Source organism: Lycorma delicatula, chromosome 7 (assembly GCF_047948215.1).
Source record: "Lycorma delicatula isolate Av1 chromosome 7, ASM4794821v1, whole genome shotgun sequence".
NCBI classification, from domain to species: Eukaryota; Metazoa; Arthropoda; class Insecta; order Hemiptera; family Fulgoridae; genus Lycorma; species Lycorma delicatula.
Genome location: NC_134461.1, coordinates 30,756,873 through 30,774,696, shown reverse-complemented (window position 1 = coordinate 30,774,696; position 17,824 = coordinate 30,756,873). Strand labels below are relative to the sequence as shown.

Sequence of the window (17,824 nt, the reverse complement as noted above, 5' to 3'; positions counted from 1 at the left end):
CTGTGAGCGATATGAGACATTGTTTTGTCTATAACTGTTTGGTTATGAGAATTACAGAATAGTTTAATCGTAAAATAAAAATAAAAAAATTTCTAAACAATTTTAATTAGATTTTGCATTTCTTGATGTCAAGAAATTAAACAACCCAGATAATCTATTTTTTGTTTGAATGTTCAATGATAGCGGCCGTGCAAACAGACTACTCTGGCATATTCATGGCACTGCAGAAGCAGTAACAGTATTGGTCGTTTATCCCTACTGTGGAAATGATGCTTTAGTTTCACCATTGATAAGATGCACTTACTCAGTAAATAAAGGTTAATGCATCTATTCACTTTAGTTTAATGTTCACAATTGCTATAACATCTGGACAACTCTGAAAAAATAAAAATCCATAATGCAGAGGTAGGAGTTATCTTAATAGTTGAATGGTGGACAATTACATTAGCTGAATAACAAAATGTTTTGGACTGATATGCTTCCTCACTACCAATGATCAACAATCATGGATAGAAAGTATTATTTCAACCCAATTTCTTACATTATATAAATTTTTTTTTGTATAATCATTGAAAAATCCATTCCACTCAAATTTTTTTGTTCAATAGAAAGAAAATGATATCAATCATACTTTGAACCCGCTGTTGTCGAAGTCTTGGAACACCAACCAGTCTGTTGAAATAATCTTCCAAAAATCCAATTTTATCTTCACCTATTTCAAACATACAATTTTTCACTGAGACAAATGACAAATGTGTACTTTGATTAAAATTAAAACACTTAACACATTTATATCTGAATATATTCAGTAGTCTATAAGGCCATAAAACAGTGCTTTCAAAATGACTTTTTCAAATTATTCTTCCTTAATTCTTATAAAATTATTCTTCTAAAAAATCTATGCAAAATAATCATGCACTGAATCGGCTCTTTTACAAGAAAAATTACCCATGAGAGCTCATAAACTCTACTTATGAAGGATATATATATATATTTGTAATTTTTTTTAAAATAGCATCAACAGGTATTAAAATTGTTATTTTTAACCTCTGGGATAAGACAAAATGACATTTTTTAGCATGCAAAAATGCCATCCCTGACTGGGATTCGAACCTGGGGCCTTCGGATGAAGACCCCAGGTTTTGTATATATTTGAATTAGCATATTTCTTTACAGAGTCAAAACAATATATATAAAAGATTGCTTCACTATAGAAAATAGTTCATGAATATGCTGTATTGTATGTATCTGTTCCAGTCTTTCATGTGGTTGCTGAGAGTAGCCAACATACATGCAACAGGCACCAGCAGAGCTATTGCTTCTGAGAATAATAATGTTCATTATACCATTAGTCCCTGCAGTGAATAAAATTAATGTGTCATTTGTAGAGCTGAGCATCACCCATTGTTCAATGGGTTTGTTACACTGATACTCCAACACACATTTGGCTCAGTTAAGAAAATATGAAACCACTTCACTTCTCAGTTTCCTTAGAGGCCTATTTATTATTTTTATATGACTTGACATTTTTGGGAGTGACCTGTGACTACCACATTGTTTACAATCATTAGTTTTAGCACTTTAATTTACATGCATTTTAATTAACATATTTTATTTAACAAATATTTTTATTAATGGAAGACTTAAAAGTAAATCTATGGTTAACAGTAAAAACTTAAAATACTGAATGAAGGGTAATATAATACATATATAGAAATTAATAAAAGTAACTATAATAAACACAGAACCCAACCATTTTTTCTTTATTTTTATTTAGATAATCATGTAATAGTCAAGAAAATAAGTGAAGAGGAAATTTCATTAGTGAGGAACAACAACCAAAGGAAATTAATTTCATTAACTGATTAACCATCAATGGTGCATACACAAACCTCTCTTAACATTTTTTTCTTTTCGATTTCTATTAAAATTTTTGCACAGTTGTCTATTTTCTTAAGTAATCAGAAAAAAGTTATATGGTTATAGGTTTTTAATTAGAAAGTTTATTTGCATATTAACTTTCACAAGATCATGTACCCCATTCTGTATAAGGTATATAATGATCGTGATATGCTTGTTAGAAATAATATTTCTATTTTATTTCCATTTTTATTCATCATTTCATGAAATTTATTTACTTTGTAAACTGATAATGAACACTAGTTGTTAAAAATAACTGTGTGATTACACAACTTTGGCTTATAGATTGATGAATCACACGCTAGACATACGTTTAATGTTTTCTTAAATGTTTTTCTAGCATATGTTTTCTTAAATTTAACTTTGCAATCCCACAAAGGGGATTTTGTTTGTCATTTTACTATTTTTATAGATGTCATTATTTTAAACAATGTTTAGTTTCTATGTTTATCAACAAACAGAATTTATAATTTGGTGTTTATAATTACCTACTGATGAAGAAATGTTTCCGTATTTTGGTAGGCATTCAGCAAAAATATTTATTAAGGGAAACCCAATTAGATTGGGATTTAAGCTTTGGTGTTGTGTAGTTCAGATAAGAAAAATCTGAATCTGGGGGACACAAGCATTACTAGATTTGTTAAATGTTTTGAGCAATCCTAATGAGCATAACATATTTTTGATAATTTCTTTTCTATATATGACTTGTTTAATTTACTGAACCAAAAAGTTTTATTTTGCGATTGGCACTGTCAGAGAAAATAGGCTTTCTAACTACTGCCCATTGAAAAAACAGATTTCGCAGTTTTTGCGAAATTTGGTGACAGTAAACACATGGCATGTATTTGTATGCATTTTGCCAAAGGTACATAAATGAACCATTTTATTCCTAGACTGGTGATTTCTAGCTTTAAATATTTAATAGATAAAGTTTTTAGCAAAATTACAGCTAATCTACTAGTCTACAGAAAATTTTCAGATAGTGTGAAAACTATCAATTTGATCAGTATGGTAGTGACCAGATCTAAACATTCCAAATTAAAAAACAAAGAGCAAGTGTCAGACTTTAATTCTACAGAGTCGGGCATGGGACTGATGATTTTTGAACTTAACAGGTTAGTTTGGTACTGTGCAATAGGTGCACTAGCATCAAAGCAAAAAGCAGTAGTTTCATTAAGAATCTACATGATAGATAATGTTTTAGAAGCAATGGAATAGTAGACTTGTCATAGAATGGATCTTAATCATTTGTTCAGTAAATCAAACAAGTGAAAACTTAAGTGATTGTGATTAAGCATTAAATATGATTTTTAATTAATAATGTCAACACTCCATATTATGAGAATACTGAACTTTTTACCAGCTGCTTCTGCAATTAAGAGATCAGGTTTTCTCTGTACATCCATCAAACACTGGGCAGAGAAGCAATAAAAAATCAATTGTAAGGAGCATCATATTACATATGCTATTTTCACTAGTTATACCACTACAGGAATTCAATAATAGGATTTATCCATGTACGGCAGTGAATAAAAAACCTAAATGACTTGAAAAAATAACATTAAATGCACCTTCTTCATTGGCTATGTGTAATTGCTTTATTTGATATGACTACTTTGGAATCATAGATCCTTATTTTTTCAAGTGGATGGAAAGAAAAGTTATTAAAGACATTTCCTTGTTTCAGAACTCCATTATTTCAGAAATGATCTCAAAAAACAGCCAGATATTAAGTACAATACACTAACATAAATTTTCATTTTAAAAATTAAACACACTGAGCAATTTAAATATATAATTATATGAAACGCACTTACCATCAGCATCTATTTGGTCATTACTATAATAACTTAACACATGTATCTTTTCTAAAAAATTATAAGCCAAGAAATCCAAAAATCTAAACATATTAAAAAAGAAGAAATGTAAATTAGAAAACTTATTTAAATGTGATTTTAACATATCTAGCATATTCAAATAGTTCAGAACACCGAAACTCACAAAATTATGTTCAGTTAATTTAAGAATAGAGAAAAGGATTTTAAAAATATATTTCAAAATATAATAACTATTAATATTATATACACAAGATACATCACGAAGTTGTCTGGGACTTTCATAGTCTATTCTACTAGTGAAAATAATGGAAAAAATTCACACAAACATATATGTCCTAATATGTAGCGTTTGCAAAGATAAAATGCAGCTAGTAAAAGATTTTGCTCAGATTTCAGCTATCCCAGTGAAATGAAATCGTACTGAAAGTTTTTAAGACATTAATTAAGGGGCAGAATTAGGTGATTTCTTATGGTTTTTGATATAAAAAATCAAATAAAACAAGTCCCAGAGAATCATACCTGTGGTAGTTTTTGAGAAATCTGCAGTGAAAACCAATAAATTGGGATAAAAAACCTGTTTTTTACATTTGATGTATAATAACTGTTAAATGGGAACACAAAAAACTTTTCAGCAAAAATTGGATAAAACAAAGAAAGGTTAGAAAGAAAGGTTTGAAGCTACACTCCAAATGTATACTTTCAAAGATGCTTTCCTGATGTTTAAATTAATTTTTGATGTAAGCAAATTATATTAGCTTACGACTCAAAGCTCATTTCACCTTTGCTATTCAGCATTTTATGTCATTCCTGCTTAGTAATTCTACTTCCCAAATAATTTTTTTTCTCTTTGTTACGCTTTTCAATTATTTCTTTGCAGTTTGGTTCCGGTAAATGTTAGCAATTGCTCGACCTCTATACTTGAACCCTAAATTTTTTAAAATGCTGAACATTTTATTCCAGTACATGTTATTTATTCAAGTCTATAAATGCTTCTACTATTAATCCGAGCACTAAAATTGTTTTCCTTGTCCTTATCGCTTCTCGGCCTCTAGCCCTGTGCTTTAAAACTTGTGTTTGCTGCTACCTATAACAATAATTTGCTTTCAACAAGTACAGCGTGCCTATGTTCTTGTTGTCAGGACTGGCAACGATCAGTGGCTGTAGTCAACCTGCGCTGTTGTGGAGTTTGGGTTACACACCCACATAGTGTTGCAGTAGTGCCATTGTCAGCTAAGGATGTTTTCCTTTGTCAAATCATGTCCCCATTTCATAGCTTCGTGAGGCCAAAGAATTTTTCTAGATCCTCTGGCAGGTTCGGGAAGCAATTCGCTCCGATCTCACTGGTGGTCTGCATTAGGAGCTTTTAGCTCTGGACTTCTCGAACGGGTTGTGTGAGAACAGATGGCCTTGCTCGAGAACGAAATTGTGAACGTTCACCTGGTATTGTGAGATAGATAGGTATAGATTCATTCAGGGTGTTAACATAGTACTTGGTATGGTACCTACCTGCCTTGTTCTGTTAAGCAGTTATGGCGCAATCCGGAGGGGGTTGCTTTGATGACTTGGGTCGGTTTAGCCAAGGAAATGGTGGCTGGTGACCCCTTCATGGCGAGGTCACTCGGCAGGTCTCCATTGAGGCCTCGGTCCTCTGAGAAGGAGGTTTTGGAGGTCTACACAAGGATAATGGAGGTCCTTGTGCACCAACGGAATGTACACAAACTTCTGCCAAAGCCTTAGTGTCAGGCTGAGTGGGGAAGACTTTGGTTGAAACCGTGCAGGGAGACCTAGTCTCTGGAAGGGGCAGCCAGTCTGAAAGACTGGCGCGGGGGTCAGCTCTAAGCTGGAAACCTCTGGGTGAAACCTTCCTTAGAGAGGTCTAACTCTGGAGCTGATGGTTTGGGGAGACTGAGGAGATACGGTCTGCGTGTTCTAAATTCTCCTCAAATAAGAAGTCTCAGATTTCGGTGGAGGGTCGGCAGTTAGTAGACTCCTGTCCGAATGTAGTCGTTTGGTTGCTGAGCTGGCTTTAAGGTGTGAAAGCGTCCAGGATGTCAACCAAGCCCTTGATACAGTTAAAAAGGTTAAAAAGCCTGTCTCCTTTGCCGCCCCTAGGCCTAAGCGGCCTAGTCCACCGCTGCCAGCCCAGGTACCGGCTGTCAAAATTAAGAGGGCCACTGTCATGGTGGTTCCGATTACACCTGGTCTGGGGCTTCGCCAGCCAACAGAGCTAACCCTGAAAAAAGTGCTGGATCCGAGGGAGAAGATCGTGCATAATACGGCGTAAAGCGACGCCTGAATTGGAGGAAGCTTTCGAGGATGGCTAAGGTCCTCTTGGTCCAGTAGCCGTACACGGTCGGGAATGGGGTGGTCGGCTTCCACGGGATTGATGTCATTCATTCTCCTGGGGGACGGCCGCTCTCTGCGATCGTCGTCGGCTCGATCTCGTTGGGTGTCTTCTGGATGCTTTTCTGACTTGCACTGTCGTGCAAGTCACGAGGGGTACGCTTGATGGTGTACTGGTGTTGGGATACTTCCAGCTTGGATGGAGTATCGATGAAGTTGGGGCGGATTCTGGACGGTCTCCCGGGCATCAAGAGTGCTGGTTGCTCTGGACGCTAATGCTCCGCCTGGGGTTCACCACTCACTGACCCCAGAGGCGCTGGTCTCTCACAGTTCGTTGAAGCCAGGAAACTCTACTTGCTTAACGAAGCAGAAGAACCGCCGACTTTCTCTTCCGAGTTGGTGTAAAGTTACATCGACATCACCTTGGTGAAGGGCGATCTGCTTAGATGTAAGAGTAGTTGGACTGTCTGGCCCGAAGACAGTGTGAGTGATCATAGGCTTATAACCTATGAAACCGCTTACGGTGCCGGTCCAAGAGCTCCAGATTTGGGACGGTATAACCTAAGAAGCCTGGATCAGGACAGGCTGCGGCGCGAGTGTGCGGCTGCCTTACAGGGGTTGGAATGACGCATGGAATTGATGGCTGAGCAATTCGGCCGGGCCATCAAGACTGGCTGCGATAGAGTCCTATGGCGGCCTCGGCCAATGAACGGATCCTTAGGTAGTGGCCAGTCCGCTAATCTGAGAGTGCCTGGAGCCGTCATGACCGCTGCTTCCGGGGTACCGGGGAGCCATCTATTAAACGCACGCGGAAACCTGGGAAAAAATGGTGGTCCTCTGACCTTAGCGTGCTGCGAGCAAGAGGTAGATCCGCTAGGAGACCCACCGGGTTGGTCTAGTGGTAAACGCGTCTTCCCAAATCAGCTGATTTGGAAGTCGAGAGTTCCAGCGTTCAAGTCCTAGTAAAGCCAGCTATTTTTACACGGACTTGAACACTAGATCGTGGATACCGGTGTTCTTTGGTGGTTGGGTTTCAATTAACTACACATCTCAGGTATGGTCGAACTGAGAAGTACTACAATACTACACTTCATTCTCACTCATACATATCATCCTCATTCATCCTCTGAAGTATTATCTAAACTGTAGTTACCGGAGGCAAAACAGGAAAAAGAAAGAAGATCCGTTAGGAGAAGATACCAACGTCGCTTCCTAACGGGGATTATAATTGATAATGTGCGCGCTGAGGGTCTGCGGATCAACCGACACGCCCGTAATGAGTATTTTCATGCTATCAAGGAAGCCAAACTCAAGTTTTGGCAAGAATCTACACGCGATTTGCAGCGCAACCCCTGGCAGCTCGCGAAGTCATGTTACCGTCCAAAGCCATTGTACGTGTTGTCCAGTGTTCGATACGGGTTTGGTGGTCGAGATCACACTAACATCTGTGGCGACTTACCAGGCGTTCTTGGATACTCTTGTTTCCAGATGCTCCGGAGAGTGAAGCAGAAGTCTGCGTTACGGCGGGTGAGACACCATTCCCTGGCGTATGGACTGTGGAACCCGTAGATGTAGACAGAGTGGTTTCTCGAATGGCACTGAGAAAGACACCGGGGATTGACCAACTTGACCCGGATATTTTCTATCATCTGCTGCCTGTCATAGGAGAGCCGCTTGGCAGACTGTTTTCGGGATGTCTAAGCTGGGGTTGCTTTCCAACTTGTTGGAAGGTGGCTTTGGTGAGAGTACTCTTAAAAATCAGTAAAGGATCCGAGTGAGGTCAGTAGTTATCAACCCATCAGCCTCTTGTCGGTAATCGGCAAGTTGCTTGAAGAAAGGCTGGTTGTGGAACGACTTTGGGAAAGCATCGATATGAACTCACTTCTAAATCGAGGGCAGTATGTCTTTATAAAAGGGGTTGGCACCGAGGATTGCATCTTAAATGCTCTTGCCGAGGTGGAAGACGCCACAATAAATATGTTTCAGCAATTTTTATTGACAGAGGCCGCATTTCCTTCCTTGTGTTGGAGTTCTGTCCTCTATGAGTTGGAACGCCGCAATATTCCCGTAGCCCTGCAGGCCGTAGTACATGACTACTTGTCTGATCGCAAGGCACTGTTGAAGGATGCGTACCTAGTTGCCGTCACCAGGGTAGTAGTCCGTCACCAGGGGAAGCCCACAGGATTCCGTTCTCGGTCCCTTGCTATGGAACCTGGTATTCGACGGATTTTTGGGACCGACATTCCCGGAAGGGGTCAAGGACCAGGCTTTCGCCGATGATTGTCTTCTGTTAGTTCGTCAGGGAGGCCGAGGTATTTGTGATGAGGATTCGAGCCGGGCCTATACGGGAGCGGAACGGTGATCTCAATGCACCGGTTCTAAATATTAAAAAGTTCCCCATCTCGCGCCTGCGGAGGAGGCTTTACAGCTTCGCGATGGAAGCATGGCAGCAAGAATGGCATGCCACAACTAAGTGTAGATCCTTGTATAAGTTTATACATGATTTGGGGGATGGTATGCCTCTCCTTCGATTTTAAGGCAATGGGAGCCCGAGTGCTCTCCAACCATGTAAATTTAAACCAATATTTGTTTCGATTCCGCCTGGCAGCTGATGAGCTGTAGGTGTGCAAGGAGGTCCAGTTGAACGAACACATGATCTTTGACTGCCCAGGTGCATGATACAACACTTATTTCGCTCACGCGTTTAGGTTAGCTCTCGGAGCTAGTTAGGACAGTGGTCGCTAAACTGTTTCGAGGCTCAATAGCCGTTTGTGGCAGAGACATTCGGTCTTATGCTTTAGGGTGACCGAATGGGGAGGTGGCAGGAGAAATTCCAAGCAAACAAATTTCCTTGTCTCTATACTTTTCCTGAAACCAAATTGGTCTTGAACACTTCTTCCATTCTCCTCTCAATTCTTCTGTACAGAATTCTATTTAAGATTTTTGATGCATGAGTAGTTAAGCTAATTGTTCTGTATTCATTTATCTGCTCCTGCTTTCTTTCATATCATGATAATAAACTCTTTTTGAAGCCTAACAGAATTTCACTTTCTCATAAATATTACTAACCAGTTTGTATAATCTATCTACTGCCTCCTCACCTGCACTGTGTAGCAATTCTGCAAGTAACCCATCTTTCCCAGGAGCCTTTCTGCCAGTCAAATACTTTAATGCTCTATTAAATTCAGATCTCAGTATTGTATCTCCCCTTTCATCCTCTTTGACTTCCTCTTCATCCTCTATAATACGTTTCTAATTCATTTCCTCCATTTAACTGTTCAATATATTCCACCCACCTATCAACCTTTTCTTTCGTATTATAAATTGGTGTACAACCTTTATTTAACACATTATTAGATTTTAACTTATGGACACAAAATTCTCCTTAACTTTTCTGCATGCTTGGTCTATTTTACCAATGATCATTTCTCTTTCCACTTCTGAACACTTTTCTTTAATCTACTTCTTTCTCTAATTTGCACTTCCTGTTTATGGTAATTCTTAACTAGCATTCTTATACTTTCTACATTCATCCATCAACTGCAATATATCCTGATACGCAACCTTTTCTACTAGCACTTCTGCTGATTTAAGAATTTCCTTTTTAAGCATTCTCCCATTCTATATTTTCTACAGTATCTTTTTTATTCAGATCTTTTGCTTTACTTCCACTTCCTGAAGCTTCTCCAAATTCCACAGATTCATCTGACTCCTTTTTTCAGGGTTTTAAACCCCAATCTGCATCTCATTATCAATTATGGTCGCTATCAACGTCTGCTCCTGGTTATGCTTTACAATCTACAAGTTGTTTCTAATCTGATACCTTGCAGTATCACCCAGCTTTTCCCATGTGTATATTCTCCTATTATGATTTTTAGACTGGGTGCCGGCATTTGCTAAATTATACTTCTTGCAAAACTAAATAAGCCAGCCCCCCTTTCACTCCTTTTGCCCAACCCATATTCACCCACAATATTTCCTTCCTTGCATTTTCCGATGCTTGCAATCTAATGTCAACTATTATTAAATTTTCATTCCCTTTTATGTGTTTAATTGCTTTATCAATTTTTCATATACACACTACCTCATCATCATCATGGACAGTTGTAGGCATACATTCATTAACAATTGTTGTCTGCTTAGGTTTTGATTTAATCCTTATTTCAGTATCTTGGCATTGCACATACCAATTTATAATAAATAGATGTTCAAAAATGAGATCACCATTTTCAACATATTTCTTAGCATGCTTCTGTACTGCTTTTGTTGCTCTTTTTAGTTCTTAAAGTTGCTCAGCCACATCCTTAATGTGGGTAATTAATTCCTAATGAGAATGTATTTTTGTTTTGTATGCAATATTTTTCATCAATCACCAGACACAAAAATTTAAAGGTGTTAGATCACGCAATCTTGTTGGCCAGGAATGTGGACCTCCACAACCAATCCATTTCTCAGGTACATGATCTAAAAAACTGGAAACTGTACAAGAGAAGTGGGAGAGATACGCCATCATGCTGGAAATATCTATCTCCGTGCTAGAGAAACTCTTCAAGTAGCTGCGGCAATTCCTGAAGAAAGTGCAAGTAGACCTTAGCATTTAAGCGGCTAGATAATATGAACTGTCCAAACAGCTGATTGTGAAAAAGGCCACACCATACATTGATGCTAAATCTGGGTTGAGAATTGCCTTCCACCATTTTATGAGGATTTACATCTGCCAATGTATATTCACTGCGTTAAATTTTTGACATCTTGAGTGAAATTTGCCTGTCTTTAAACAAACCATTGAGTTGACAATTTGTATTCCATCAGTTACAGAACACCAAGCGAAGCAGACCATCATATCCTTGGTGTAGATGTTGAACTGATTGTTTAAGATAAGGATAAAACATCTTTTGTTAAGTGTCTTCCAAATCATCAAATGCAAAACTCAGATCAGAGACGTCATAGTAATGCAAGACATACTAATGCAAGATGTGTACCAGACACCTGGTCTGCGCTGAACTGCATCGATAATAATTTTATCAATAACATTGCGTTTGACAGTTCATTCATAGCTGATACAAATACCAGGTAGCAAACCTGTTTCCCAAAGATTCTGGGATCCTGCGATTCAGAAAATGTATTTCATATTCTACTGCAGCAGTTATAAGATTACAATTACAATATCAGCATATTCCTCTATTGTAAATAAGTACAGCATTGCTTCAATGGCAAACCAATCATGTTATCTGTGAATATTAGTTTGAACATTTGCTTGCTAACAGCACAGTTCACAGTACCCCATATACTTAACCATGTACTTAACAGAATATGTATTTTACAGATTGTGTAATTTCCACTTTTTTTACACCAATTTTTGACCAAAAAGAATTTGGTTTTTATTTACATTAAATAAATACTTCTCTGATTTAATAAGTACCCTAGATTTCTCAAAAATTACTACAGATTGTTCTGGGACCTTATTTTATTCTATCTTTCAGGTCAAAAACCATAAGCAATCACTAATCCCAGGAGAACTTTGTGATGATACATTCTGTATATCACACACATGTGTGATCAACTCAATATCGTCACAAGTAGAATCTCAGATACTAAACGTTTTATGAGAAACTTCAAACTGCAAACCTTCTCAAAATTTTTCCCTACATTAAGTATATAGTATTATTTTTTTAAATCTTCAGTTTTTCACCTTCCTTCATTACTTCAAATGGAAACCTCGTGTTTTATTACATTTTTGAGTAAAGAAAAGTATTCTCTAAACACAGCCATTCCAGAGCTATGGGCTGGACAATTGTAAACTTACAAAAACAATTAATACAATTTTAATGCTAATCAAGTTGTTTTTTGCATGGTTGAAAAATTTTGTACACCATTACAACAAATTGTCGAAAGCTGTTAATTACACTTTTAAGGGAGAGTGACACCTGCATTTTTACTAATGGTAGCCAATTTGAAAATCTGTTATAATTAAATATTGCAATTCTGTTTTTATTCTTCCTTCTTAATAAATAAAACCACACTGTTGAAGGCAAAAGAAGTCTTTTCCATTTTACTTAATTTTCAAACTTTGAAAATATTATTTAAAAGCCAGTAATATATTTGGTTTCCATTTTAAAATATGCCACCAAAAATGCAGGCAGTCACTCTCCTGAATACATCATTAACAGTTTTTGACAAATGAGTTGTAATGGATGTTATACAATTGTCAAAAACTCATAGCTCCGTAACAGAAAAATACCAAAAAATAAGAATTTTTCAAAAAATACTATTTCTGCCCAAAAATGCAATAAAAACATATAAACTTTTTTTAATTTAAATTTCAAATGGAAACCTCATCACTATATTGGAAAAAGGGCAATTTCTGCTTCCCCACCCTCAGTGAAGTGAAGCCATACAAACATTTTTTAAACAATTATATAAAAGATGGATGAGCTTGTGGTATTTTTTGTTTTTTTTTTTAACCTAAAAATTCATATAAAACTGGTCCCAGAACTGCCATCTCCCAAAGTAGAAATTAATAGACTTTTGCCTAAAAACAGTGTGGTTTTTATTTATTAGGAGGGAAGAATTACAACACGAGTACAGTGTTAATTTAACAGATTTTTTGAAAAATGGTAATATTGTATTTTTAATGTAAATCTAGGTTAGATTCCACATAAAACTTTTAACTAGATTTGAGATACTGAGTAATTTTGATGTTTTTGACCTGAAAAATTGAATGAAATAGGTCCCCAAAACTTATCTCTTAGAAAAATTCAGTAAAAAACTTTTTTTTTTAGTTTTAAAGCATAGTAACTTTGTCAAATCACTAATAATAAATGCTTAAATTTTATTATCAAAAGTAGAGAATTTAATTCTGAGAAAACTGATGTAATAAAGTCTATGAAAAACAAACAAAAAATCAAATTTTATTATTAAATCAGAACAGAACAAAACTTAAATTGTCAACAAGTAGTTTAACAAAAATGTGTGAATTTCATTCATTAAATTTGTCTGATTGTAGATTTCAATTCAAGCATTGTAAGAAATCCATTTTTTTTTTAAATTTCAGATAATTTTTCCCCATTGAGTGTTCTAGCATGAAGGGCCTAATTTTTTGTCTATTATACCATACCACAACAAAGGTTCATCAAAAATCATTGTAGTTGTAGATTCAACTACAGTATATGGGTTTTCTTCAGGCCACAGATGTGAATTCCTTGTTGCTTTATCCCATTATGGGTAATATTTATTAGCTTTGTTTGAAAATAACATTAACAGAATTAGATGGTATTTGCTGTATTACTGTTAACACATTGACAAAACTGCAGTCATCTAGATTGGTCGCAAAGCCAGAGATGTTGAACTTTCTGAACTAAGGATGCAGTCCGTGAGAGCATGTAATTTCTTCCGTTATTAGTAGTTTGTGGAATATTGATTAATGTAAAAATTCTCTGCATAATCATAGAACTAAGCTGTACCACATGAAGAATGGTTTCTCTCATCACAATGTACCAGTTTACTTTCACATTAAACATGAATACTGGGTAGTGAATCATAATCACAAAAATTATTAAAAATTCTACTAAGGGCTTTACAGTTTAAACTACTCATCCTATGTCGATATACTTCCACCATAGCTGGAGCAAATTCATATTAAGCACATCGTGATTAAGCACAATCAAAGTAATGTCAAAAACAAATAATCCGCCTATTAACAGTCTTATTAGGCTTAACCATAATTTTATGGCAATGAGTAGTGCACAAATTAAAGCATACAGTTCGTTAGTTTTGCCAACTTTATTTTTTTAAAGATCTAAATTGATTGTACAAAATCAGAGTTTTAGTACATTAACATTTTCTTTGTTTTTAATAAAAGTTGATTTCTTTTTTCATAGACTATTACATTAATTTTCTCCGAATTAAATTCTCTACAAGTTTTAATAATAAAATTGTGCATTCTTGTATTATTTTGATAATAAAATTTATGCATTTATTTGTCATTTAACAAAGTTACTGTACTTCAAACTTACAAAAAAGTTTTCTTGACAGTTTTTCTGCTTTACACTGGATATCATGAATATCCAAGTTACCCAAAACTGATAACTGCAAGAGGTACAATTCTCTATTTCTTCTTAAATCTACTTCCAGACAAATAATTTGTTTGGAGATTATCTCACTCAAATTCAATGTATATAAAAAAAAAGCCATAAATTTAGATAAAACTTGAGTTATTATACAGCTGAAAACATTATTAATCTCAAAGGAGACAGCAGAAAGTATTATAATTATATTTTTAGGGAGCAACACACACTACCAAACAGTAAATATTTTTGAACACTATAGAAATAATAAGATAAGATTTTAATTTAAACAGACTTCAAAGTGCTATAAGTCATAAAACTACAAACAAATATGGATAATAAAATTACAATTATGTATAATTATTAGTAATTGACTTAAACGGCCGTATCAACATCACTCAGTCCTCTGAGTACTGCGTAGCTGAAAGCAATGGAAACCTACAGCTGTTTTTTTTCCAAGAAAATGAGGCTCTCTGCATTTTCACTTAACAATAATGGAGGCGCCTTCCTTGGTAAAATATTCCAGAGGTAAAATAGTCCCCCGTTCGGATCTCCGGGTGTGGACTACTAAGGAAGGGGTCACCAGAAAAGTAAAAAATAACATTCTACGAGTCGGAGCGTGGAATGTTAGAAGCTTAAAAAAAGTTGGTAGGGTAGAAAATTTAAAAAGGGAAATGGATAGGGTAAAGATGGGTATAGTAGGAATTAGTGAGGTGAGGTGGGAAGAGGAAGCTGACTTTTGGACAGTTGCCTTTAAAGTAATTAACTCAGCGTCAAATAATGGGCAGGCAGGAGTAGGTTTCGTGATGAACAAGAAGATAGGGAGGAGAGTGGAGTATTTCAAGACGCATAGCGATAGAATCATTGTAATAAGGATAAAATCAAAACCTAAACCAACAACGATTGTTAACGTCTATATGCCTACAAGCGCCCATGATGATGATGAGGTAGAGTGTATACGAAGAGATTGATGAAGCAATTAAACACGTAAAAGGAGATGAAAATTTAATAATAGTTGGAGATTGGAATGCAAGCATTGGAAAAGGCAAGGAAGGAAATATAGTGGGTGAATACGGGCTGGGCAAAAGGAATGAAAGAGGGGACCGACTTACAGAGTTTTGCACGAAGTATAATTTAGTAATTGCCAACACCCAATTTAAAAATCATAATAGAAGAATATACACTTGGAAAAAGCCAGGCGATACTGCAAGGTATCAGATAGATTATATCATGGTTAAGCAAAGATTTAGAAATCAACTCGTAGACTGCAAAACTTACCCTGGAGCAGACATTGATAGAGACCATAATGTGGTGATAATGAAATGTAGATTGGGGATTAAAAACCTGAGGTAAAGGTTTCACATGAATCGGTGGAATTTAGAGAAGCTTGAGGAAGAGGAGGTAAAGAAGATTTTTGAGGAGGACATCGCAAGAGGTCTGAGTAAAAAAGATAAGGTAGAAAATGTAGAAGAAGAATGGGAGAATGTTAAAAAGGAAATTCTTAAATCAGCAGAAGCAAACTTAGGCAGAATAAAGAGAACTGGTAGAAAACCTTGGGTTTCAGACGATATATTGCAGCTGATGGATGAACGTAGAAAATATAAGAATGCTAGTGATGAAGAGGACTATCGGAGTCCTTTTTTAGTAGTAAAAGGACTATCGGCAATTAAGAAATGCTATAAACAGGAAGTGCAAACTGGCGAAAGAAGAGTGGATTAAAGAAAAGTGTTCAGAAGTGGAAAGAGAAATGAACATTGGTAAAATAGACAGAGCATACAGGAAAGTTATGGAAAATTTTGGGGTACATAAATTAAAATCTTTGTACCATCTTTGTTAAACAAAGATGGTACACCAATATATAATACGAAAGGCAAAGTCGATAGATGGGTGGAATATATTGAAGAGTTATACGAAGGAAATGAATTAGAAAATGGTGTTATAGAGGAAGAAGAGGAAGTTGAGGAGGATGAAATGGGAGAAACAATACTGAGATCTGAATTTAAGAGAGCATTAAAAGATTTAAATGGCAGAAAGGCTCCTGGAATAGACGGAATACCTGTAGAATTACTGCGCAGTGCAGGTAAGGAAGCGATTGATAGATTATACAAACTGGTGTGTAATATTTATGAAAATGGGGAATTTCCATCAGACTTCAAAAAAAGTGTTATAGTTATGATACCAAAGAAAGCAGGGGCAGATAAATGTGAAGAATACAGAACAATTAGTTTAACTAGTCATGCATCAAAAATCTTAACTAGAATTCTATACAGAAGAATTGAGAGGAGAGTAGAGGAAGTGTTAGGAGAAGACCAATTTGGTTTCAGGAAATGTATAGGGACAAGGAAAGCAATTTTAGGCCTCAGATTAATAATAGAAGGAAGATTAAAGAAAAACAAACCAACTTACTTGTCGTTTATAGACCTAGAAAAGGCATTCGACTGGAATAAAATGTTCAGCATTTTAAAAAAAATTTGGGTTCAAATACAGAGATAGAAGAACAATTGCTAACATGTACAGGAACCAAACAGCAACAGTAACAATTGAAGAACATAAGAAAGAAGCCGTAATAAGAAAGGGAGTCCGACAAGGATGTTCCCTGTCACCGTTACTTTTTAATCTTTACATGGAACTAGCAGTTAATGATGTTAAAGAACAATTTAGATTCGGATTAACAGTACAAGGTGAAAAGATAAAGATGCTACGATTTGCTGATGATAGAGTAATTCTAGCCGAGAGTAAAAAGGATTTAGAAGAAACAATGAACGGCATAGATGAAGTCCCACGCAAGAACTATTGCATGAAAATAAACAAGAACAAAACAAAAGTAATGAAATGTAGTAGAAATAACAAAGATGGACCACTGAATCTGAAAATAGGTGGAGAAAAGATTATGGAGGTAGAAGAATTTTGTTATTTGGGAAGTAGAATTACTAAAGATGGACGAAGCAGGAGCGATATAAAATGCCGAATAGCACAAGCTAAACGAGCCTTCAGTAAGAAATATAATTTGTTTACATCAAAAATTAATTTAAATGTCAGGAAAAGATTTTTGAAGGTGTACGTTTGGAGTGTCGCTTTATATGGAAGTGAAACTTGGGCGATCTGAGAAGAAAAGATTAGAAGCTCTTTAAATGTAGTGCTATAGGAGAATGTTAAAAATCAGATGGGTGGATAAAGTGACAAATGAAGAGGTATTGCGGCAAGTAGATGAAGAAAGAAGCATTTGGAAAAATATAGTTAAAAGAAGAGACAGACTTATAGGCCATATACTAAGGCATCCTGGAATAGTCGCTTTAATATTGGAAGGACAGGTAGAAGGGAAAAATTGTGTAGGCAGGCCACGTTTGGAATATGTAAAACAAATTGTTAGGGGGATGTAGGATGTAGAGGGTATTACTGAAATGAAACGACTAGCACTAGATAGGGAATCTTGGAGAGCTGCATCAAACCAGTCAAAAGACTGAAGACAAAAAAAAAAAAATTAGTAATTATGTGTAAACATTTAGATTTTTTATCAAAAAATTAAATTTACACAACAATTTGAGGCAAGAATTAATTGTTAAAGTAACAATTACCAGGTTAAAATCTTATAAAGAAACAAAACTGCAGGATATTTTATCTCATTACTCTTCCAATAGAGGTTGAGCTGTCAAGAGT

At 35.9% G+C, this 17,824-nt stretch overlaps 1 protein-coding gene across 1 annotated transcript in view; it reads right to left on the bottom strand.

The window, feature by feature from the left end:
• LOC142327583 (polycystin-1-like protein 3) overlaps window positions 1-17,824 on the bottom strand; it is a 33,182-nt gene that overhangs the window by 13,422 nt on the left and 1,936 nt on the right. The window contains exons 2-3 of the mRNA XM_075370757.1: window positions 3,738-3,820; window positions 632-712 (exon numbers count right to left, since the gene is read on the bottom strand). Of these exons, the coding sequence (XP_075226872.1) occupies window positions 632-712; window positions 3,738-3,820 (164 nt within the window). The remainder of the gene's footprint in view (window positions 1-631; window positions 713-3,737; window positions 3,821-17,824) is intronic.